This window comes from Meleagris gallopavo, chromosome 4 (genome assembly GCF_000146605.3).
Source record: "Meleagris gallopavo isolate NT-WF06-2002-E0010 breed Aviagen turkey brand Nicholas breeding stock chromosome 4, Turkey_5.1, whole genome shotgun sequence".
Taxonomy (NCBI): Eukaryota; Metazoa; Chordata; class Aves; order Galliformes; family Phasianidae; genus Meleagris; species Meleagris gallopavo.
The window spans coordinates 12,463,118-12,489,379 of record NC_015014.2 but is presented as its reverse complement, the minus strand read 5'-3'; the positions used below and the strand labels follow the sequence as shown (position 1 = coordinate 12,489,379).

Below are 26,262 nucleotides of genomic sequence, written 5' to 3'. Positions count from 1 at the left end.
TTTTTTAACTCAAAATGTAGAATTTTACATCCCCTCATGCTGCTGCAAACAATTTTTTCCTGCCATTCTTTCTGCTTATGGGAATAAAAGATGTAAAGTATTTCGAGGGGATCTGACTGCTATAATCGAAAATTTTGAACTAAAATGCAAACCATGGGCCACATGCTACCTTTTGGCAGATAAACCCTGGGGAGTGCAAAGCTTGCATAATTCAAAGGCAACTCTTAGGAGGAGGGGAGCAGATCAAGAGAGGAGAGTTTGAGTCGCAGAAAGTGGGGGAAGGGAACTACAGCCAGGAGAAGCAAGGCAAGAGATCCAGTACATCTGCTCCGCACGTCTGTGCACAAGTTTTCTCTGTGGAGACCGTTTGTTTTTTTGTCATTTTTTTTTTCCTCTAGCAATTTTAGCAGCATTGTCATTGACTCTGATTCTTGTACTCGTGCATCCTGCTGCAAGAAGTTTCAAGTGCAGAGAGAACTTGCTGTTAGGTGACAAGCAGTAAATATCACATCTCTTTCCGGTGGAAAATATGGTATTTGCCAGCAGAGATATGCTATATTACTACCTTCTGTTGAGTCTGTCTTGAAAACCCCATTTTGGTCTGTGGAACTTAGTGTCATAAGATTTGCTGTGGAAGGTTTTATTTTATTTTTTGTTGCCTGTATGGAAGAGGCAAGTAATCACAGCACCATAGATAAATCCAGCAGTTCTGGAGAGAATTTGCAGCACCTTCTTATCACAAATTCTGTTCTCTTTTTGAAACAGCTGTCCAAGAGTTTTTTGTTGGTTTTTTTTTTTTTTTTAGTTAAAGGTAGAATTAGTTCACCATCCAGACGAGTAACTGATGAAAGAGTGAAGCACAATCTGTAAAAAATAATTTGTGTCTTGGACTGATTTGTATTCTATTACTTTCTCAGTCAAAAGAATAGAAAATTGTACATCTCTGGCATAGAGTAAAAAGAGTAAGAGAGGATCATCATGAATTTGGAAGTCCAGTTGTCTACTCATATGTCTGTGTGGCTAGCGTAAACACTGCATAAGCTTCAAGAAAAGAGATAAAGTCAATGGCAAGAATGCAAAATATTACTTGGAGAGTATGTCAACTTAGCAGGAACCCGTCAACCTCAGGGGATATATTGAATTTTCTATCATGCTTACCAAAAGCATCCAGCCATATTCTTTGAATCATTTTTAAAATATCATTTGACATTATAATTGTAAGCAGTAATTAAGGATGACTGATGATTTTAAAGTTAGCAATAATAGTTTGGAAGAGATGAGGCTAAGTCCCATCCAATTAATAGCTCACGTACTTTCATTTAAAAAGCTATTTGCGTTTAGCCGTAGATGATTCAGTTTTCTCTCCTTTGCAGAGAGGATTCCACTTTAGTGCATTTGTGTAGTCTGTTTAACATTAGGAAGCAAAGCTTTCTTCATCCTGTCGGCACCTTTCTTTGTACCATTGATATTTTATTTCCATATGATCTGAGGAGTTTCAAAAATTTCTTTCTGTGAAGAATCAGCTTGGACATAGCATTTGGTACTTTATTTGAATGTGCCACTTCTGATTATGTAAGGAGAGGAAATAATTCTTTTATTTTCTGTTTTAAAGCATATGGCATAAATTATTTTATGTATAATAGCTTTTAAATGTTGCCCTAGATTAATATCTTTGGCTAAGTTTTATGCATCTTAGACCTATCTCTTAGGAGTCTAATTTTATTTTTAAATATTTACAATTTGAGAGACTTCTGTTCTTTCCAAAAGGAGTTACAAGGATGTTTAGTTTATGTGACCCCAGTTTCATGACAGCAGTAGCAGATCTGATATCTTATCCCAGAGAAAGCATTTTTGGCCTCTCTTTTAGCTGTGTTCATGGTGGGAGTTAATAGCATATTTCAGCTCTAACTCAGCTGGAGAACTCTGACAGCAGTGAATCTTTCACAAAGTATAAACACAAATTGTATTTATAGCATAGTTAACATTTACTAAATGGGAAAATGATCAGTCTGGTTTTAGCAGGTTGGGCAACAGTCTTTGTTGTGGCTGTGATGAGTTTTAAAAAGTAGGATAAAGTGATTAGAAAATACCGTCACAGAGCAGTAAATTGAAACGTGTTTAATACAGTAAGTAACAAATTCATGCAGGCAAAATTCAAACTATTGTTGAAATAATCTTTAAATCATCTCTGGCCAGAAGTGTGTTGCACAGATGGTATGCTTGATGTTGTGCAATACAGGAACAGCAGGAGAAGCCAAATAAATGTTATGATGCGGTCTATTTCTGATTGAAAATCAGTTTTAAAATATCATATGCAACCAGAGTTAAGAAGACTATATTTGTAGTAAGCGTAGTGACTTAATAGCTACAAAGAGGTGAACTTGTTAGCTGCAAACAAACCCTGATCTCCGCTGGTGAAAAGGTGGAAAAGAACAGAGCCCGAATTGCTTTGGTGGGTGAGCATTTGCAGATATTGCATGAAATCAGCTTGTCAGGATTTTTGGACGCTGATTGGGATTCTCCTATGAAAAAAAATGAGTTGTCTCTTCTGGTAAAACAAACAAACAGACATATGAAAATAACAGGAGCATCATTACTGCCACCAGTTGATGTCATTTTCCTATGAATTCACGCGTCTCAGCTTACACTGTTACCTATCTGTGGTGTTTAAGTAAACAGGCAAACTGAATATAATCAAGTGTTTGCTGTGATATCTGGGAGAAGTGGCACCTCTTTGATTCCATTTAGCCCAGAGTTTGACATGACAAATGGGGTTTTATTGCCTTTGTCTTAACTTAAGTATTTGCTACAGTGCCTAGGAAAAGATAGAAAAATATTGTTAGGTTTCAGTCCAGAAAAATGTTTGACCTGAGCGTTGTCTTAATTACGGAATAGATTTTAGTTGATGCTCCTGTTTTATTCAAGAGGGAAAGGGGTAATATTTTAGAGTTAAATGAAGTAGATCTGAGATGCCTGATGTGTAAGGACTAAAGAAAGAATCAGACAACTGCTTTTACTAGAAGTATAAATGCTTCGTGGGAAGGAGTAATTCATGTAAATTAGTTTATCTCTGAGTGCTTTTTTTTTTTTTCAGCCTCTGGTTGAAATTCAATGTATAGAAATTTTCAGTGCAGTCAGTTCCCTCACCTCTTCTTGCTTGACCTGTCTTGTGGATCTATCAGAGCCAGAAAGGCCTTGAGACCCCTGGGCTCTTTACGTTTTCATTTGTGCCTGGCTGGTCAGTCTTAGATAGTTGACATATTTGTTGGCCAACATTAAAGAGGAATGAGTAAGCCAAAAGATAAACAAGGGATGGAAAAAAGTGTTGTTCATATTTCAAAAGTAGCTTTTGAATGGAATGTCTTTTTTTCCCTTTTTTTTTTTGTTTTGTTTTGTTTCCCCACACTATACATGGAAAGAATTGAATATACTAGTGTATAATAGCTGCAGTTATCATGCACTAAATCATTTAGCCTTGAATCACGTATGGAGGCAAATGCTCTACAAACATTTTGTATTTTGTCACCAGCATGCTTTGGTTATTTGCAAGTTCTTTGTGAAGTCTAATCAATATCTTGTGCTGCAGTTGGAAAACTAACAATTTTTGTTTGGAGTGTTTTTATTGTATTTTCTCAGTGTAGCTTAGTGTGTTCTGTTCCTGAATTCACACTGTGTCTATGGATGGTATATTTATTTACTAAACTGTGCTGTATTAGTCTTGAACAATAGGTGCTTCATGAGTGAGAATGCTTGAGGTCATGTTAAAGATGCTTTCCCTCAATCAGTGCCCAAAAATTAAGACTGAGTTAAACATTATATTTTATTAGGTAGGGAAAAAAAAGACAGTTCACTGCAGTATAAAACTCAGAGATAACATTGCATCCAGACTTTGAAAACAAATATTTTGATTATGTTATGCTTTAGTTTAAATAAATATATTAGTGCAGCTAAGGAAATGAGATTCTTTGTTTCTTGTTCACAGATGATACAAATTCTGACAGGTGATCATGCAAGACAGTTTTAAGACCACTAGATGCTGGGTGTGCACACCAGTGTATCAACCTCCCCCAGACTGAAATGTTTTATTTTATAACTAGAGATGGTATCAAATTTGGAGAAATTCCATGGAATGCTAACAGACTGGGACAGTTTGATTTTTTTCCTAAAGGAAAATGTTTTATATCAGAAAGATTGGAGTCAGCTGAGTAGCAACTAGACTGTGCGTAGGAAGCAAGCTTTAAAGATTATCTCTGTTTTTTCAAGGGATGAATGAATAATGCCAGAAAATGGTGAAATTTCAAAGTAATGTATGTGACAATACCAATGCTTAACATGTATTAATTACTGATTTTAAATGCCAGAGAGTTTGAAATCTTCATCTACTGTAGTGAATAGAGAAATTTTGCAATTTTTGTTTTGTTGCTAAAGTAAAAGGAAGGCTCGCGTTTTTAAAAACTAGCTGCAGAGCTGCTTGGGATTTTGCTTGTATTGTATCCAACTTTATTTGCAGGTCTTTACATTTTTCTTAGCTTTCTTTTTAGAATCTTTTCCCTTTTTACTTTGTCAGTCTCTTTGAAGTATTTCCAGACCTGTTTCTCTAGTTCTATTTTTTTTATCTGCCTCTTTCCAGTAGCCAAAGATTTAGGTGTTTTGAATGAGCACATCAGTGCTCCAGACAGAGATACTGTTTGAAATTATCCATGAACCCAGTGCCTCTGAACATTATTGAGTGACATTTGTTTCTGTTGGTTGTGTCTGCTCTGACTAACTGGTTTTTTTCAGATTGGCAGCTGGGATTACGCTGTAGTAGACGGACAGCTGCATGAACTGGAGATTGCACTGAGGCCGTGCTAGACCTTAATATGCCTGGAATGTATATATTCAGATCGGAACAACTTATGTGGCCCTGAGGGGGAATCTGTTTGTATTTTCACAAACTGTGATTACTTCCTGATTTGTTTTAATGACTGCCATGTAATTTTCATGCTGGTCTGTCAGGACTGAAAGACTTAATTTCTCAATTTTCACAGAAAATTTCCTAATATAGTTTTAAGAGCTGTGTTTAAGTTTTTGTTCTTGATGCCGTGATAAAAGTATCCTTCTCTGTGCTCCCTTTTGCGCTTCTCTGTGTTGTAAACAGTAGAAAATATTCACACACAGAGTATTAGTGGTTTGGATTTTAAAACTAATGAGTGGCTGGACTAGTAACGACACTTGCAGACAACTACAGCACTGTGAACCTAGCTGTATACAGAAACATACAGAAGAAATTAAAAACAAAAAAAAGTTGAAGTACAGAAGAGGTGTTGCTTACAAGAGGCTACAGAGAAGGACAAAAAGTCTAAGCTCCATTTATATTTGATGGCTATCCTGTCTTCATTTTGTATCTTTCTTTGTGTGTGTGTTTGTGATGTGGCCTGTTCTGTTTTGTTGCTCATACTACCAATGTACTGCAGCAAACGAGTTATGCACTTTTTTCTATGTAACAGCATGCTGGTGTGCTGTGGTAACATCCCCCTGTGCTGCCAATTGGTAGTATTTCTGCTCATGCTTAACAGTGCATTAAGTGGTAGGCATGATTGATAAAATAAAAAAACAGAAATGATTCCGTGAAAAGAACCTGCTTTCTGAAGTCAAAATAAAAGAAAGGATTTCTTTTTTTGGCATGAAGAAATTAGATCTCTTGTATTTTGAAAAGTTGATGCAAGTGTGTGAATTTATGATAAATTTGTGAACATTTGAGTGCTGTATTTTTTCCCTGGGTCAAGTGTAGTGCAGTGTCCCCAGGGCAGGTGTACAGTCATTGAGCATATACACTGCCGGCTTCAGAAAAGCATTTTGTCCATTTTTCACAATCTTGATCTAATGGGGATTGTTATGAAACAGGGGGAGAGGATACTACAACGAGCTTCTCTTCTGTAATCCTCAGCCCATTTTCAGGAATTTTATCTAATTGGTATGAATCGTGCTTGTTGTCTGGCTAGTGTTATATGTCCTGCAGTCTGTGAGTAATTGAACTAAGAACCATACTGCAGAAACGTAAGTGACTGTCTGGTCAGATGAGGTTTCCTGATCACTTATTATCAGGGCTTGATTTTAATCGTCATCCCAGGGGAAGGAGCTGGTCAGTTAGCCGCTAAGCCATTCCGCTTCACCGTCTGACGGAAAACCTGTCAAACGATCTGTGTTCTCTGGTGCTGCAAAGCAACATCTGGGTGGAAGGAAAGGCAGGGCAAGCAATTGTAATAGTGTATTGCTTGAGCCAATAGAAATCACTGAGGAACATGTGTGTAAACCTTTTTGAATATTGAAGAGTGAGGTAGGAGCGGCAGAGAGCCAAAGTAATTATTTTGTGAGGGCTGTTATTTTCTGGACATAAATAATGGGTAGAAAGATGGAAGACAAACCCAAAACCTTTTGTGTCCTTAACACACATGTTGAAAGAATATTTCTTGCTATGCTTGAATTTTTTTTTCATCCAAGCTTTCAAATATTTGGCATTTAAAACCTACTGATTAGAGAAGTAACTGGAAATGACCACATTCAGATTTGTAAAGGCACAGAGATAGAAGTAGTCTCTTTGTAACAATTAGAGTGTAACTTGTAATTGGGTATTCAAGCTGTGGGTTGCAGTGTAACATGGGTATGTTGTGCTCTAAGACTTGGAAAAGAACGTTTGGTGTTTTTTGTCTGAGCATGCACGAGCATGCATTGTATAAGCTAGCTCTCCTTAAGGGTCTTTAAATCTAGAGTTAAATGGTGTATGTCTTACCTTCATAAAGGCCTTCATTTCAGCATTTGAGTTCAAAACTAGAGACCATTTCGTTCTTTCTCTGTGACACTCAGTGCAGTGCCCCTCCACCCTCCCTCCCTCACATTTAATTTTATAGTTCTTTCAGACATAAACATGAAAAAAAAGCAATTTTGACTTAGTTTCTGAGTGTTGCTGCAAAGAAAAGTAACAAACATCTGTTTTTACCTTAACTGCATCCATATGTTCAACCTCCCCATCACCCTCCTTCCCCAAAAATTTACAGCCGTAGTTGGTGGGTACTGCATACTGTTGAATTAACTTCTTTCACAGTTAGATTAGAGGCTATGTTCAGAGATTGAAACAATCTCCGTTAAGCAGTGACCAAAAACTGCATTATAGCTATGGCAAGTTTTCCTTTTTTACTCCTTCTCTATTAACTTGCTTCCTTCTCCTGCTCCCCTTCTCACTCCCCAAGAAAAGAAGAGATAACTCAGGAGATTAATTAAGAGAACATTATTGTAGTAATCAGGTATTTGTGAAATTTGCTTTTTACTTTTATACTTAGAAATTCATTAATATTTGAAATACCACATTAATCATGTTAGTATGTGGTTAGATATGCATTCTGTGTGGATTATAGTAAAGAGTTAGTTAGCTTGTTTCTTTTTATTACTTCTTGTTCTAGCATCTGGAACAATTATGGCCTTACCAAAGCTTTGCTTTTGTAGAGGATTAACAGGAAGAAAGCTATTTTACTGAGATATTTGAGAAGCAGTGAAACAAAATGTTGAATGATAATATCTTTTACTTTGTGGTATGCAGCATAGCTTCAGAGATAATGGTTTGTAGAAGTAAGGATACTTTTCAGACAAAGGTTATTACTTTTCAGTGATACACTGCCTTTAATAGTTTTGAAAATTTTCAAAATATTTTTGCCTACAATAATTTAATATTTCTATGATACAATATTGAACAATGTGAGAGTGCATACTCTTTCACTGCCACTAGAAGAGTCTGGCCATCTCTTACTAATACTCAGTAATGCTATTAATAAGTCTTTCAAGGAAATGAAATTAGAATCTGGGCTATAATTTGTTAGAAAGTGAGTTGATGGCCTCTTGACCGATTGTCATTTTACTGTATATTTGCGGGTATGTAGTAGTTTTTTTCCTCTGTCTCAAAGGAGATATGAATTATCCCTCTGTGGAAAGAATTTTCTGCTTGTAGCTGATTTCCTTTGACAGGTTGAACAAAAGTCTGAGTGACATCTGGTGGCTAAAAAGCCCCAAATTTCTCTTGTTAAGTAAGCTGAGATAATGGAGAGTGATTCCAGGATGTTTCTGATAATGGAGGGATATCATCTTGCAATCTTCTGTATGTAATCCTTCTCACTGAGATGTCATCAGAAAGATGTTGACGTCTGGATTGTCTTCAAATATCATCTGGGGCAAGGAACATCATTTCCTTGAGGTTGTATGGAGGTGCTGGTATGTTATGTCTTGGACATAATGAACAAGTAACAAAGAAGTATTGAAGCTAAAGAATCTTCACATTTTTATTAGGAATGAAAAGGAATGCAAAAGGCTTGTTTGGCTGAAGTCTTGCTGCTATGTCTAGACATAATTGCCCAAGTGTTGTTGCCTTGATATTTGCTCAAGTTTTTCAGATTTCACTTGGTTTCTCTGAAGATATACAGTAAAGGGAGCATACAGATACCAGTATGTGTGTCTGTGTACAGTTTTGATGTTTTATCAAACATTGTTACCTGTGGTAGGATGTGATCTGAACAAATATTTTTAGTTGGCTGAAAGAGTAAGATTATATCAGTGAGTTTCTGTATTCCTAGAAATGTAGGTTCTCTTATTTTTTGGGAGCACCATATGGAACCCAGTGAGTCTAGAAGACTTGTTTGCGCCTGAACTGTAAATAATAAACTCAAGTTAGATGATAAACATAGCTATAAAAACAGACTGTTACAGATTGAAAACTGAGAATTTTGGGGCCTCTGAGGGAGGTTTTGGCAAAAACATTGTCCTGCTCGTTAGCAGTTCTGCTGACAGAACACAAGTTGTGTGAAAATAGGCAATAGCTGTTAATTGGTTGGCTGAGTAGCACATATTATACTTCTTTTTAAGATTGTAGAGTTGAGGCCGGATGGGAGATTTCTAGCTGTGCTGCTATTGCTGCTATTTTGTAGTCTGAGAGTATGATAATGATGAGCATCATGTATGTGAATAAGAAGTGGAACCATAACTTTGTCTCTAACGGTTTTTATTTTATTGGATGATGGTGAGTTCCTTGATGTTTGGACTGTGGAAAATGGCATACTTTAACATCTGATTTTTGTTTTATATCAATAATTGCTCATATTATGATGAATGTATTTGAATTGCTCTTTACTAATATATTCCAGTGCTTATTTTATCCTTTTTTTTTTTAGCGTTGGCACTACATAAGAGAGTGTAGTTGGTAGAGAGATCAGTGGGAATTAAAGGACACAGCAAATTTCAAGGGTAGCACAAAATCCTGACTCCTTTTAAATGCTTGTTTGGGAATGGAGGTATCTAAACTGATCATATGTCCATATAAAAGGAAGTTAACAAATCTGAAGCTTATTATTTCCCCATTTTATCCATTCTATTTTCTGCTTCATCTAAGATAAATGCATGCAAGTGATGCTTCCAAAAGTATTTTATTCAATTTGGGTAATATCTAGGAAATAAGTAGTAGATTCCATAGACTCTGTCAGTTTCCCCTAAAGGTTTTACTGTGCAATTAATAGATTGTATCTAGGACTGACGGCATTTTGCATCTCCTGTGTTCTTCTAATGCCATCCCTCATTGCAAAACAGAATTCTCACTTTCTAGTAAAAACATCCATTCAATATGCAAGTAAATGTAGGCAAATATTTTTAATCTGAATGTTTTAATACTAACAGATTTTTACAGAGATGGCAGAGCTGCTGACCAGTAAGATGTAGTTTTGTTAATGTCTCAAGTCTTAATGGATCTCAGGTTCTATGCTCTTAAGATTCCCTTGATATCTTGAGTCACAAAACCCAATATTTCAATTTTAATGTAGCATTTTTTTGTCTCTAGGAAAGGAACTCTGATGGGGCTTATTGAGTTTTAGAATTCACAGATCCGATTTTGTTATTCTCCAAAAAGTACTCATTGAATCTCAGCACTTGTATGTCAGATTATACGTCCAGTTTTTGATAAACTTACTTATTCACCATTTCTTTGAAGATTAAGATGCTTCCCAGAGCTGGCAGGCATGTCCATACAGTAATTCCAAGGCTTGAATTCTGGTGAATTCAGATATTTCAAAACCCTGCCAAATACAGCAGTCAGCTGTTTTGGATGGCAAATTTCCTATCTCAGAATATGATTATTTTGGTGATCTGAGGGCCTCAGGTGCATTCTACTTTTGATGTTACTATTTCTGTAATGAGAGACTGCTGTGTGTCCTAGTAGTAGTCCTTGTTAAAATAGTTGTCTGTAAGTTGTCTGTAAGACTAAGGTGAGCACAAGTGTTGAACCGTGAAAATGGACTGCAGAAGGAAAGAACAGGCACATTGCTATGAGTGCTAAAGATCTGCTGGTGGTTTTGTGTTCTAGCATTTAAGTGCCCCGTTTTAAACATTTAACTGAAGGCTTTGATTTTCAGAACTTCAGAACTTTGAAAATAGTACTTGCTAGAGCCTCACCTTAAGTACTCAGCACTCTTAGACTCTTCTGTGGATGTAGGACTCAAGGCACCATGCAGGAGAGAAAGTGTCAGTCCGAAATTGAGCTGTTAGCCCACAGCTAACATATTCAGAAATAATTCTTTAAGAAACAAAAAGGCATGGGATGGTACTTTCATTAGTACCCAATGAAGGAAGTGATAAAGCAAGATGCTGAAGATAGACCCTCTTTTTTTTTTTTTTTTTTAATGAATCCTGTGTTCTATCTTCACGTTTTAATTTAGTTGCATTTAACAGTCTTGCTGTTGGGTTTTATACATCCTAATTTTTTTTTGCTCTATTTGAATAAAAATTAAAATTAGCAAAAAGCTTGGTGTGACTTTCATTGTAGTTCATGCTGTGAAACTAGACAATGGAGTTTAAGTAAAAAAGAAGAACACTTGTACGTAAAGGAACTTTAAAAAAAATTAACTTTTGTGTCTGAGTTATGATACAAACAGGATAAGCCAGTGTTAGAAAGGAAAAATGGAGCCAATAAAGAGGGTTTCTGATTATAATAGCTGGTTTCTGTTTAATATCATTGAGCAGGATGAGGTTTTGCAGAGTTTCTCATGGAAATAGCATCCACAGTACTAAAATGATTACCTCATTCTTAGTACCAGTGCCAAGCACTTAGCCCCACAATGAACACACGGGGTTGATTTTCGACATGAAACAAGCCAGAAGTGTGGAATGACATTTTCAGGTGACAGTTACGGTTCTATTGCTTGTAATTAGCACCTCTTAACATGCAAACCTGCCTGTGCCTTTTCCAGGCTGTTGAAGCTCAAATACGAAGTTTTGGACAGACCCCTTCCCAACTGCTCATAGAACCACATCCTCCAAGAAGTTCTGCCATGCAGGTGGTAAGTACCGTGTTAACTCTTTGTGACTTGCCATTTTGTTCACTTCTTGTGCTATTTTAAAGTTACAGTACCTGCTACTTAGCTTTTCTTGTATCTGATTATGGAACTGTGTTATTAAAAAGAGCAGATGAGTTACGAGTTTGTAGGACTGTTAGTGTATGCAATGTCTAACTATTATTTATTGCTGGAAGGATTGTATTGATTTCTAGTATAGTTCCTTTTTGTCAGTGTAATCTAAGAACACTTCATCAGTTTATTTTGTTAATACCATACCTGTACAGGTGAGAGCCAGTCATCATGGAGACAATTTAGTTAATCTTTGGCAGATTCCCCAAGAAGCATGGATTTAGGAGGTGGAACTTCCTTGTCTTTTCCCCCAGGCATAGGTTTTCCCCTAAAACCAGGATTACTAGGAATTCATGAGCTGAAACTTACATAGCAAAGAATGTGACTAAATGTGTTTTGCAGTAAAGCTAGGGTGATAAAATCCAGGCAGTGAGCATTAACATGCTTTCCCTTTTACCTCTTCTTGTGTTTAATATAATTTTATTATACAAACTATTATTTTATTACTGATTACTTTCCATACCATGTTGTGTGCAGTCCTTAGGACTAAAATAGCATTTATGTTGTCACAGATCCAGAACTAAGTATGTTAAGTGATACTGTGACAAGTGGAGCAAATGGTCTGCTAATTCACAAGTTTTTCAAACGTTTACATTCCCATGTTGCTAAGATGGATATATTATCCTGAAATATTTTTTAAAAAGCATTTTTTAATGTATGTTCTGTAAAATATGGTCTATATATCCTACATTGGTAGACTAAGTTTATTTGATTAAAAACATATCAGCAGTGCAAGTGGTTTTCAAAAAATCACACAATAACTGGAAATCTGTCCAAAGTAGCTTACAAACCTTGCAATAGAGTCTAAGAAGCGTAAGCTTTCTTATCCAATTCATCTACTAGTTTTTCTCAAATAGAAATTTGATATGATGTGCATAAGGCATGCTCAGCTTGTTGTCCCCAACACCGTTTCTGCAGCATGTGAATATGCAAAAGGCATAAGCATTTGACAGCTGTGTAGTAGGCAGGCTTCTGCCCTGGGATCCTATGTACTGGATGGACAAAGCTGACTGCGTGGATCTACTAGCCTGTTGCACCTCCTACATGGCCTCCCAGGGCAGGTGAGAGCTAGAGGGCCACTACAGTGACTTGAGGTGTCTGCAGTCAATGGGCTGTCCTTCAGAAGAGCCTGTTAAAAGGGATGCCTCAGGATTTGGTTACACACCATATATGTGCCCCTCTGTCATGGTGCTGTGCATTAGGCGTTTGCCCTAATCTACGGAAACTTATTTCATGAAAAGGAGGAAGATAAAAAGTTGGTTGTTGAGGTTTTAGGAAGATTTGTTGTTATATAAATAAATCTGGTGCCAGGAAGCAGTTTCTATTGTTTTATCATAATATTTTTCATTCTGCTGAATTAATGAAGATTTAATATGTAATGGAAAAATTAAATTCTGTGAAGTAAACTGTTTATAACTCCGGTGGGTTTTTCAGGCTGAGATGCTCACAGAAACAACACCTCAGTTCTCGACTTGTTTTGATCAGTTTTGTGCTTATTAATACGCGATTTTTTAAAAGAGCTATATTAGGCATTTAAAAAGTAGTATTCCTGGAGCTGAAATACAGAAAGGATATTTTCCCTGTCACAGTTCTAGATTATTTCTGGCTATGTTCTTTCCTGAGTTTTCTGTTTTCATGTGTGTGTGCATGTATGCATGAGTGCAACTGAATTGAAAGCTACCACGTGCTGCGTTAAGTGCACAAGCCATAATATACACCAGGTGTAGTAATTAGCACTCACACGAAGGCTGCCTATTTGTCTGGGTTTGCTGCTGTTGCTGTATCCCCTTGTGTTTTCAACCATCAGATAGCTGGATTTAATTGAGGCCACATCAGATGAGGCATTACTGACACCTTTAATTGAATGAGCATCCAGGGAGGATTAACTCATAATATTGATTGGCTTTTAGCCACTTGCTCAGAAGGGTGTCTGGGTAGCTTATTAGTTGCTTTTATTTACACCTTTATGCAAAGACTGTAAATAGGAATGCAGAGAGCAATATGTTTTTCTAAGTACTCTTAATAACTTTTTAAAAAGGAGTGATAATAAAAATGCAAATGTATTTAATTTTTTATTAGTTTTGTATAAATATACATTAGATGTATATAGTCACATATACATATATGTAATGAAAGATTGCAGGTGGAAAATAGCGAAGGACACTTCGTTAATGTTCTAACACAGTTACTAGAAAAATACAAGTACTGAAGCAATATGGCTACTGGTGACTAGGATGGTTGCATTTCTGTATCTCGGTGGAATTTTCAAATGAAACCTAAAAATATTCTGTTGAAAATGAATCTGGATTCATTCCCTTCCTTTAGTATTTCTAGAGACAATGCAAAGTGGTGTCTGTAATCATGTCCGCTTTATTTTTTTTACAACTGCATTTAATTATGTTTGTCCTTTGAAACACATTTGCACTGAAGTCTTCTGCTTTGCATTCATAAATCTTATGATTGTACACCAGAAATATATACAGAACATATATATCTAGGCTATGTGTATCTGTTTATTTTAATGTACTTTTACGTTCTCATCTGGCTTGTAGAAAATTGTAGTTTGCCAATTTAATGCAACTTGAGATAATCTCTGGAAGCAGGAATTTTTTTGCTCACTTATTTCTTTTTCTTTTCTTTTTTTTTTTGGTTTCCTCCTGCTTTCCTTGACCTGCTATCTCTGTAGACATGAAGGAGAATTTCTTTGGCAGAGATAGGTGATTAGAAACTTTCAGTTTAATCTTCAGGGATCTGCATCAAATTTTATATATAGACACACTTGTTCAGCAAAGCTCAGCATAGTTGCATAAAGGATTTCCATCTAAAATGGTTGTTTCCACAAGCCTCTCTGCTATTTTTTCTTTTTCTTTTCATTGCAACTGCTATTGGATCTTCTGAGTTTTAATGTAATCTTCCTTTTCTTGTCCTGTCTTCTCTTCTCCACCCCATGTTTTCCCATGTATCTGGGTTCTTGTTGTGTGCACTCAACAGTATCTCCTCCTGCAGAGCCCGTTGATGTTCACAGACCAAGCTCAACAGGATGTAATCATGGTTCTAAAGTTCCCATCCAATTCCCCTGTCACTCATGTAGCAGCCAACACCCAGCCTGGTCTGACCAATCCTGCTGTGATCACAGTTACTGCCAATAGGCTATTTGCTGTAAATAAGTGGCATAATCTTCCTGGTAAGTAAACTAAAGTAAGTAGCATAAGAAATCACTGCATGTCAAGCTGTACATTTATTATATGCAGAGCTGTTTGAAATTTTTAGTGTGAAATATAAGTCCGATTCATTGATACAATATGCTCTTCACATGTGGATTAAGTTCTTCCTGAAGAAGCCATCTGAACTCTTGTGTAGTGAGATGTGTATTACACAAAAAGTATGGAATAACCAACTGTTTTGAAAAAAAAAAAGAAGTCTCTTTCCATGCCAACAAGCAAGAAGACAAAAACAGTATATCCCTCATTGATCGTAATAAACGGTCACACTATTCCTCTTGAGTTTCTTTTTCAATCAGATGATGGAAAGTTGCACAATATCATGTCAAAGAGAAGTTCGAAGCATGCAGAACTTGGCTAAAGTGTTTTTTGCTACCTTTTTCTTGTTTATTATGAACATAATAGCCTAATGTTAAAGTCACACAATAAAATTAAAAGATAAAAAATATGTGGGAAGTCATTAACTCAAACATCCGAAAGTTATTAGGTACTTATCTATTTGTCAGTATGAGAGGAAAACGTTATATCAATTTGCATAGGAACCAGTTTAATTAATTATCTTTTCAAAAATATGTTGAACCATTCTGTTTTCAGTTGTAATTTTCACTAATCCCAAAAGGACTCATCTTCCTTTCCTCCCCCTAGTATGTCAGTCTCAGGCCCAAACCATGAAACGTAGTTTTGTTTTGGTGCTTTGCAAGTAAGTCTGGTTAAAGGCTTTTCAAAAAAAGAAAAAAAGACCTTCTACTCAAATATCTTAAATAGAAGATATGCGTACCAAATTAATGCTCTCATCACTGACATTCCTGCAGTCCTTGGTTACATTTTTAGAATAGCCAGATGATTCCCACCCTTTCTTCTAATTCTTACAAATTGCCGCTCGACTTAGTTAAAATAGAAACATCAATGCCTTATTTCAATCAAGCAAAAAGTGCTTAAAAATAAAGGTGGGAAGGAAAGGAGGCTTGTCTGGATAATGGCTTATGAGCAAAAAATATTTACAAAGCTCTTTACATTTGTTTGAAAGGAGGATGACAACATGCTCTTATACCTTGAATGTGTGACCTTGGGCATATAACACTCAGGCTTTTAAAAAGTAGTCTGAGGATGTGCAACAGTCATGTGAAGAGAAGAGGTTCTAAAGTGGTAGGTTGATGCTGATTTCCTCACAAGTCTGTTGGCTGGTGATCTGTGAGCAAACAAACAATTGATGAGAGTAGCAGCTGCTTGTTGGTTGTAGTAGTCAACTGTTGTGAGTTGAACAAAACCTTTTTAGATTTTGATTTTTCCTTTCTCTTCATTGAAAGGGAGAGCAGTAGTCTTTAGCATCACTATTTTTTTAATGTAGAAGCATTTTTCATCTGTCCTTCCTTTACCATTTAGTGCTTGAGAATACTGACAGTTCAAGACAAAAACTCAGATTCTAACCAAGCAAAAACCCCCAATCCAACCAAAAAACGCTGCACCCCTCCCCACTCCACCACCATACTGATCAAGCCTACAAGCTGTCAATAGTATACCATGTTTAAGAGATCTAGATAAGGACACCTGAAATAAGCCTTCACTATTGTTGCCTTCAAATTTTATACCAAAATGGAGTTTACTAGGTTTAGAGGACTGGTGACATTGCTATTCCTTATCTCCTACTGTGGGCATAGTATTGTCTTTACTAATGAGGCATCGTGATAAGAAAGTTAAGTTGCCAGGTGACCACTGATATGTAATTAATAATCTCATTCCTGCTTTTGTATGAGTTTAGTGGTTTTGCTGATACCTAATGACACTGGTACCTAACAGATCACCTCTATTTTATCATGTGGATTTCCTATTTTGTTCTGCGTTAGTGTTTCATTACAATAGTGCTTTGACTTCCCAATTACTTAGGAAGCCGTTCAATCAACACTGATTTTTATATTAAGCTATGGAGGGGTAGTTGGAAAACTCGTAGATGTAAGTATTCAGCCATTATGTTTTCTTCCATTTCCAAGAATGTCTTGGGCTGTTTGGTGGGGGTTGCCTGTTTGATTTTAGTGAAGCTGTGGAAAAAAAGGCTTAGGAAAAGAAAAAAAAAAAATCGGAAGGAAAATTTAGGAGGCAAACATCTCAGCAGTATGCCAGGTGCTCAGATGAAATGTAGGTCTGCAGAATTACCTATTAACTTCTATGCAAACTTGCAAATAAATAGTTTTTGATGATAGATGATTCTTCAAATACTGCATGACAATGAGATTTCCCTGGCTGCATCATAAACTCACTTAAAAAAAATGTCCTTTGTGCTTCACTTGTTCAAAGCAGTGGCAGTGCTTTAAAAAGTAAAGGGGAAAATAGTATCTGCTACAGTCAGCAGATGGTTGTCACATTTTGTTTTCAGTGCTCTTTACCACTTAATTTTGTTTTGTTGCGACAGGAGAGGTTGCCAGTAAAGCATCTGCTAGAGCTTATGGCTCAGGACCGGAGCTGCTGCTGATGGCATACATTCAGAATAGCACTAATCTAAAATAAATGTTTAATAAGCAGCCTGTGAAAGCACCTGGATTATTTATTTATTTGTTTACTTATTTATTTTTTAATTTGGGTGGTGCGGAAAAATCTTGGTTAAATAAAAAAAAGTAGACTTTGATTTATAAAATGTTTGTGGCATCCCATTTAAAAAAAATGCAGAGTTTTAAAATCTTCTTTCCTGAATTGCAGCTCATCAAGGTGCTGTACAAGACCAGCCTTACCAGCTGCCAGTGGAAATCGATCCTCTCATAGGTCTGTCACTTCCTTCTCTCTTTGCGATTCATTAAGCTCTGTATGGTGGCCCTGAAGTGTAGATTACGGTTGTTTTTCACTTGCTGGTTGCTGGGAATGGAATTTTCCTGATAAACCATTTGCATGCAAATTGGAATGCAATGAGCTGTGGCTATGCTGGTATTTCATCAACTCCCCCTCGTTGGTTTGCCTAATTTGAACAGGCCTAGGACGCGTGTCAGTGAAAATTAATATGGATGCTGTAATAATGTGTGATTGAGAATGTGCATGAAGTACTGTCAGGATAATATTGGATCTTTTCATCACTCAGACTTGTTGATGAGCAGGAGAGAGGCACGTTATGATGAATTGGTGCACTGGTAATGTGATGGAGCTCCTTTGCTGAGGAAATTTTCATAATAACAGTGGGGTTCTTAACTGCACCGTGTTGTGAAAAATAAAACCACGGTGCCAGAGCTTTATCATTAAAGGAGATCAATCCTTTCTTCATAGACCTGCTGTTCAGGCTGAGGGTATTAATGTGTAATTGCAGAGCAGTTTTAAAGTTGAAATATATGGCCCACTCAGTTTTAGCATTGAGATACCGGTGTTCATTTTGCAAGGATATTGCATCTTTTGATCACCATCACTAGTTAAATTTGCGTATGTTTTGCTTTTATTAGAAAGGGGTGGATGAATGTCTCACTTTTATTTAATGACTCAATGTAATAGATTCAATTCATGATTTTTTATTTATAGAAGTTTATTATTTTACATAGGGCTGATTTTTTCTATTAACATGGATAGGGTTTGGTCAGTTATTTCATAAAGACCCATACTTCGGGGAGTGTATACTTGGAGTATAACTTTGGAGCCTGTAGCATGGCTAATTGAACGTTAAATGTGATCAGAAAAGGAAAAGCCCAAGCAACTTAGCATCAAAATGCAAACAATCTGTCTGACAGTTCACGGGAGCAAAAATAAAGGATTTTTCTTTTTTCCTTTAATTCTGTTAGAGTGCAAACTGAGCTCTTTTTTTAAACTGGCAATTCCAGAATGGACGTTTAAGAAAAAAAGAAGTGATGCAAGCAATTATAAAAGCATTGAACAAACAGCAAAAATGAACTTATCTGGATAGGGGTGGAATGACAGCTCTGTCAACCTGTGAGAATTAATTTCTAAATTGAATATGCACATCAATGGGATCTGCATGGAATCGGTGCGTAGATATAGACTGTTGCCATGCAGCCATTTTGCTAGACAAATTCTGTAATCACTAAGTCCGGAATAATAAGGGTATAATTAAATCATTTTGTAGAGACTATAAAATTCTTTTCCCAAAATTTTGTAAGCAATTCTCTCTGAAAAGAAATTATTAGTTGTAATTTATAACAAGTAAAATGTGCTATAACTCTCCTTTCCTGAAATAAATTTAATTTCAAAAATAATATGTTTGGAGCAGGAAATATATTTTTTACTTTAAAACCTGCTATCAAATAGATCTTAAATAAATATCACAGTAAAAGAAAAATAAACAACAAATCACATTGGGCCGGTCTGATGATTTTTCTACACTTTCTAATAAAAGCAAAACATATGCAAATTTAACTAGTATCTGTACTGTTTTATTATTAGTTTCCTTTTTTTTTTAATGTTCATTTTTAAATTTTGTTCTATACTAGGAGAAGTTTTACTAAAGGAATCTTAGTGCATTTTTATATGTTATTTATATGTTATTCATTTTTTCAATCTTTCATTTATATTTGTCAGGTGCATTTTACTTAAAGAAAGGATTTCTTCTGTTTTGGAATATGTACTACAAGGAATTGTCATTGTTCCCAAAAGTGTAATGAGTATTTTATAGCAAAAATAGAAAGAAAATATTCCTGTCACAAAAACAAGTAACAGCAGTAAGAAATAGTTTAGTTGTTCTAAAATGTTCTAAAATGTGCCTTTGTTCTCTCTATGCAGATGCTGAAATTTCTTGATTTTTGTGTCTTTCTGTTCAGCCAGCAATACAGGTATGCACAGAAGGCAGATCACTGACCTTTTAGACCAAAGCATTCAGGTACATTCCCAGTGTTTTGTCATCACCTCTGACAATCGTTATATCTTGGTTTGTGGCTTCTGGGACAAGAGTTTCCGAGTTTATTCTACCGATTCAGGTAATGTATTTTTAAAATATGGGAGTAGCCTATAAGATTTTCTTTTCGTCATCAAGCTACTTGTTCAAGTAAACAAGGAACGGAAAGAGTGAGAGGGGAGTGGGAGGAGAGAATAGAGTATGTATTTATTCCTCTATTGATAAATATTTCTCAAATCTTTTCTTACCTACCTTTACCGTGTTTTGTATACCATCATTTTCTTGGATTGATGGCAAACATGATAAGGAGCTCTTGGTTAGCCCTAGCATTATACTTCAAATTCCAAATGATTATATGAAAGTCATACCTGCTCTTACACTAGTTTGACAAGTAAAAGGTTCTAACGAGGTTTTCAGAAGCTTGATGTATGAGAACAATTAATTTCTTAGAGCACGTCCTTATATTTAAGCCTGTTGGGCTTACAGCACCATAGAACTTTTTAAAGGATACACAAGCAAGCATAGTAGAGTAAATACAAACCTTTCTACCTCAAGAATGGAAATTAAGTCTTGAAATCTGGTAAAGAAATGCTTATGAAAGCCTTTGAAAGCTATGGTATACTAGAAAAATTGATTTGGAGCCTCTGAATTCTTTTGTTTAACATAAACTGATCAAAAGAATGGCAGCAGTTAAATTAGTCTGTCAGCTGGCATGTATCCAAACAGTTGAATTCATGCATGTGTCATGCTAAGTAGAAAAGAATCTTTCATTGTACGAGCCAAAGGAATTTAAATGCCAAGGAGTCCCCAGAAAAAAATAGGTATGATTTTCTCCCTTTCATTATCTTATAATAGAAATAGTGACCTCACTGCAAGGTATTTCTTTGGGATTAATGACCCGATGTAGTTAATGTATGTGTGCACCATAGAGCTTTCCAGTGGGTTATTAATCCATAGGGAATATCAGACGTGTTTAACATAGTTTTTTAAATACATAAGTTAACAGTGTTTTTCACATTTGGAAACCAGATATTTTGCAAAAGAGGATGTCTTCACTGAAATTCTCATTGCACATTTTAACAGGACAACGTATCTGTCATTTTTGCAGTTTTAAATCCTTAAGTTCAAGTGAGAAGTTCCATTTTTTTGTGTGTGTTGACTGACTATAATTCATTATACAGACATCTTATTAGACTCAGTTTAATTTTCTCATTGATGAAAATAAATTTACATAAAACCTCTGAATTTAAAGATCTTGAGAGAATTAATTAGCAATAATAGTCAGTGTATATATTCTTTGATTTACATGAATAGATAGCTATTTTCTTCTAATGCTGGAGGATATATTTTATTTTATATCTGTGAAAGAAACCTGTGTTATTTTGTTAGTTTTCACCTATATCAATATTAACTATAAATAGAGACTGAAATGTGGGCACTGTAACAGGCTTCCCAGCAAAGTGGTCCCGGCCCCAAGCTGCCGGGAGTTCATGGATGATTTTGATGGAATTGACTGAGCCTTAGTAGTGTCTGACAACATCTCAAACATAGGGTTTGAATTTTTGGATGTTCCTGTGTGGAGCCTGGACATGGCCTCAGTGATCCCTGTGGGTTCCTTCCAACTCAGGATATTCCACGATTCTGACTATTTTGTTATGACTTCTGTGTATAAGACAGATACATCGGGTGTTTTGATACTAGCGTAATTATGATTACAAGCAAAATAAAATTGTCAAAGAAGTATCAGGAAACTTGTATCCTTTGTGTCTCCAGTTTGTATAGCAACTCTAGCTGTGGTTTAAGTATCATAAATTCAGTTGTAGTTTATTTTGCTTGGAATTAAAATGAGAATATAGAGTAAAATGCTTACTCTGAAATCAGCACAACAGCAAAGGAAAAAGTAGCAAGTTATCACAAGTGTTGAATTCATTTATGTTTTAGCTCTTAGACAAAAAGAGGTCCTCTTAATAGATTTTGGAGCTTTTGTTTTTAACAGGAAATATCTTTAGCATAAACCGCAGGTTCTCAGCACGGCGCTAGCACAGTAAAATCTTCGTTCAGCAGCAGGAATGGTTTCTAGACAGCTTTTGAGATTCAGTAGTGCAGAGACTTGCGTCTTATTTTTCTTTTAATTATTTGTAGCATAGCTGTCAAATAAAACACTAGAAAATTTTGTTTTCTCAAAAAGGGTTATCTGAGTACATATGGTTATGTTTGATATTACTGTATGGAGAGGAAAACTTGTTTTAAAGGAGAGAAACAAGAAAGTTGTGGAACTCATATGAGATTAATGATTTCTTTTTACTAATATGAAAAAATAAACATAAGTGTATTTCTTACTTCGATGATTTTGATGGAATTGACTGAGCCTTAGTCCTGATAACAAAGTAAACCTAACAAGGGCAATTGCATGAACAACTGTCAAACAAATAGACTTGAAAAATGTTTGTTTTCTAAAATTGAACCTATAGAGTATAATTGGAAGAGAAATCTATAACTCAGTGATGTTTATAACATAAACTTGTGTTGTAGAAGCATAAATCTCCTCAAGTATTTGAAAACCTAAGGGTGTATAACTGAAAAATATGTTATATAGCAAAATTACTTTCAAATCTAAGCCAGGTAATTGCTAACTTGAATTTTCAAGGAGAAGCATACACTCTGTGAGATTTTCTTGTCTCTTGCCAAAAAGAGGTTATGCCTGTGTCTCACTGCTCTGAAGTTCAGTAAGTTGTTGACTGGTCAGCATCTTAGACAGTTGTGTTACTGTGGCCCAAATTAAAGCCTTCGTGTACAGACGTATAGACCTACTTGATCATTGAGAGATAAGGGTAGATGTGTACATCAGGTATAATTTCCAGGATGTTGTCCCTTCCAGTCCAAAAATGATCTTGGGGTAGCGCTTCATTTCACAATTTCTTTTGGAGAATTAACTCATAATTTTTGCCAGCATTTCATTTTAAATCTGATGCGTGAGTTTCATTTAAGCTACATCACCTTATTCTTACATTTTGTCCAGGTACACAAAGTAATTCTCCGTTTCTGAAGATACTTATAACTTTATCTTGATTTTGCTGTTTTTTCCACCTTAATGCAATTAACTTTTAGATCTTTTGTTACAAATCAGGCTATTAGAGTATTTGTGTCCTTTCCTCAGAACCACTTGCTTAAGTCTTTTGTTATTATTTGTGTTATTTAGTGTAATGTAGTTTATTAGTTATATCAATACAATGACCTTACAGTGTGTTGGAAGAACTGTGACTGCTTCCCACTACTCACATTATATGACTGACAAACTGTTGTTAACTCATGCACTAAAATATGTTATTAACATGTGCCTAACTTGTGTCCCAACACTAATTTGTGCTGCTGCTTGTCATATTACTAGTTTTTTTCTTTTAAAACATTTTACATTACATTTTATTTCATGTGTTTTTTCCAAAGCCACCACCTTATTAGTTCTTCTGTTCTTCCAAATTCTTTATTAAGTTCAAAGTACAAATGAATACATGGTCATTTGGACTGAGGAATCCCAGGTTACGTATTAATGGTATCTCACTCCCTCATGTTTTGGTTGCAGAATTTGTCCTAGCCCATGTTACTTCAAGCCAAGTAGGCTCAGAAGAAGCGTGCGTGTGTGTATCATTTGTCCTTTCTCTGCAAGATCTGCAATTGCTAAGCTTCAGCGAATCCATTGAGAGGGATTTCAGCACTTACACTCTCATTTCATGGAATCACAAACACTGCTCACAGATCCAGAAACCAGCAGGACCTCTAATATGTTTGCTCTGGAGAAGCCAGCTCCGGCAAGTGATTTCCACTGCCTTCAGCCATATTGCTGAAGAAGGAGCTTTCCCCACCTGTTCATTTTCCCTCTTTTGATATGTTCATTCTCCAACTCACAAATCCACTCCACACAAGTATCCAAATTTACATTTTTTTCTTGAAAACATTGTTTGGGTTAGTTAACTTCAAATGTAATAGTGATGTTAATGTTATATACACTGCTGAATCACACATTTTAACTGTCTAGGCTTTTCTTAATTTTGTATCAGTCGAAGTTCCAAGAATTTATTCTGTGTGATAGATGAAAGTATTTTGTGTTTGGGGTGTTCTTTTTTTTTTTTTTTGGCCAGGTTTATATTCAGAGATTCTTTTAACATTCCAGGAATTCTTAAAAACAAAAGATGTAGTTTGAAATAATTGGCAAGTGTATGTTAATGAAGAAACTATGACACAAGTGTAATTTTTTTTAACTGACTTTAATCTTTTTTTCCCTTCAAAAGTAATGCCAAAAGCTGGACCTGCTGTAATTTGTAGGCAGCTCTCATACTATTTATTCTGGATCCTGTATGTTCTGAATCTTCTTTGAAATCTGTTTACCACGTCATCATCAGATTTCCATGTTACTTTCTGTTTTTTTTTCCATGAAATTTTCTTTAAATTTGCCTTAAAAGCAAACTGTGTCATGTTTACATCCTGTAGAGTGAATGTAAATATATTGATTGCTTAAAAAAAAACAAACAAACAAAAAAAACACCCTACCAAGGCATAGTCAGCCTTTGAATAAGGTATGATATTTATGGATTTTAAACATTTTTTTTTTCCAAATTTGTAGACTAGTGCACTTCTTAAATATTTCCGTCAAGACATGAAAAAGAGTAATATTCTCTACTATAGTTTTTCTTTCAACCTATTTTTATTAAGAAAGTGTTTCTAAAATACTTAAGAATGTATTTAATTAGTGACTGGCAAAGAATTAAAGTGGACTTTTAAAACAGTTGATTTTATTTGTTTCAGGTAAAATGATGCAAGTAATATTTGGACACTGGGATGTTGTTACCTGTCTTGCTCGTTCTGAATCATATATTGGAGGAAATTGCTACATTCTGTCAGGGTCTCGTGATGCAACATTGCTGCTCTGGTACTGGAATGGCAAAACCAATATTGTTGGTGATAATCCAAGAGGTAAGAAAAACCCATTTCACAGTGATGATGTCTATATTTTAGTTGATTGAATGTGTGACAAAATTTTTGGAAACTGTAATGTCGAAATATACCATTTCCTATTTGTATTCATGCTCCATTCTAGTTTAAATTATTGAGCACAAACAGTGTCTGTTTTCCGCTCAAGGAGAACGCATTTTTAAATTACTGGTACTAAACTTTACAAATATGTACTTTTACTTGTCACTAATTAAACTGGGGAGGAGTGGCTCTGAGAGTGGGAGAATGGAAATATTTTCTTATATTTCTTGTTGAATCTGAGATCTTTTTCTCTCAAACTCAGGATTCCATGAAAGACTGGTGTTTGAGTTGTTTAAAACAAAAAAGACTAGACATCACTATAATGCAGACAGCGTTGTATGCAACTGTAATCTTACATGTACACGTTCTCACTATTAGCCATCAATAGAGTTATGCAGACACTGCATTTTAATTTAGACCAGGGCACTGGCATGATATGTTAAATGGGCTGAGTAGGATGTTTATCTAAAAGGAGGCAAAAATGTTTTTTATTTAAACTTTGGTAGGGTGCTAGGTGCTTAATCTTTGCTCTCTTGTATTTACCTGCTCTCTGCAAAAGATAAAATGGACACCTAGAAAGGATTGTTATATCTGGCATATACTGCAGTTACAACTGACTTAGAATTTCATATATAGTATGAGTATTCAACAGCTTCCAAGATAATCAGTTTGGTAAAGTGTTAGAAAGAAGAAGAAGAAAAAAAAAAGGTGGCTCAACTGCAATTGTATCCTGTGAACCATTTTGAAGTAACACAAACTAGTAAACAAAACTGTTTAGTATCAGAACCAATATCTGAATCTCATTTGAAAATTCCTTGATGTTGATTGGTTATTTGAAGGCTATTCAAACATTGCAGGATTTTCAGGTAGAGAACGTAAGCAGTCTTATCAGCATTTTCCTTCCAACAGCCTGAATCAATGGATGGGACCTTTTGGACAGGTCCAACATAATATTATGAGCATTGTAAAATAAATATGGTTTTGGTTGAGGAACAAATTCACTACAAATATTTTACATGTATTTTGCAATTTATCAATTTAAAGAAAATGCAAACTTGCATTTAATAGTGCTTTATACTGCACTATCTCTGCAGAGCTTGTAAACCTGGAAACTCCTAAGTCTGTGAAAGGAATTTAAGAACTTGATAGGTTAGTCAAGTAAGCTTGTAAATCCTAATGGGAAAAGCTGTCTTTTTGAGGAGAAAATCCTAAACTCATGTGAAGCACATAACATCTCCAGGTGTTGTGTCCTTACAGTGTATTCAAAGCTAGCAAGAACAGCCTATCTTTGCAGATTTCTGGGCCTGTCTTGAGTATTTATTCTTGTTGAATATGTGCTGCAGTTTTGGATGCTTGCCTGTTTTGTGAACAAGACCTTGAGGACTCCTTTATGGCCTTAGCACATCACATACTTACATTTTGTACCTAGTATCTGATTAGAGTAGTTCTTTATTTTTTTATATGATTCATTGGTTATCTTCTCTGACAAAGATTTCTGAGATTTAAGAGAAATGCAATTACTCGTGTGATTAGTATTTATCATTATTGTGTGTGTGTGTGTGTGTGTGTGTGTGTGTGTGTGTGTGTGTGATATAGCATGCCTAGAAGCCTTTGTAATGAATTTTAATCTCATGGCATTATACATTGGCCTAGACGTATATAGAGAAAGACAGTTTCTGCTTCAAAGAGATGATAATCTCATGGATTTAATTTTTCCCAGAAA

The 26,262-nt window shown here is 35.6% G+C and overlaps 1 protein-coding gene across 1 annotated transcript in view; it reads left to right on the top strand.

The window, feature by feature from the left end:
- LRBA (LPS responsive beige-like anchor protein) overlaps nucleotides 1-26,262 on the top strand; it is a 368,564-nt gene that overhangs the window by 316,832 nt on the left and 25,470 nt on the right. Inside the window, 5 exon segments of the mRNA XM_010709547.3 lie at nucleotides 11,259-11,348; nucleotides 14,466-14,658; nucleotides 17,387-17,449; nucleotides 19,438-19,593; nucleotides 24,312-24,479. Of these exon segments, the coding sequence (XP_010707849.2) occupies nucleotides 11,259-11,348; nucleotides 14,466-14,658; nucleotides 17,387-17,449; nucleotides 19,438-19,593; nucleotides 24,312-24,479 (670 nt within the window).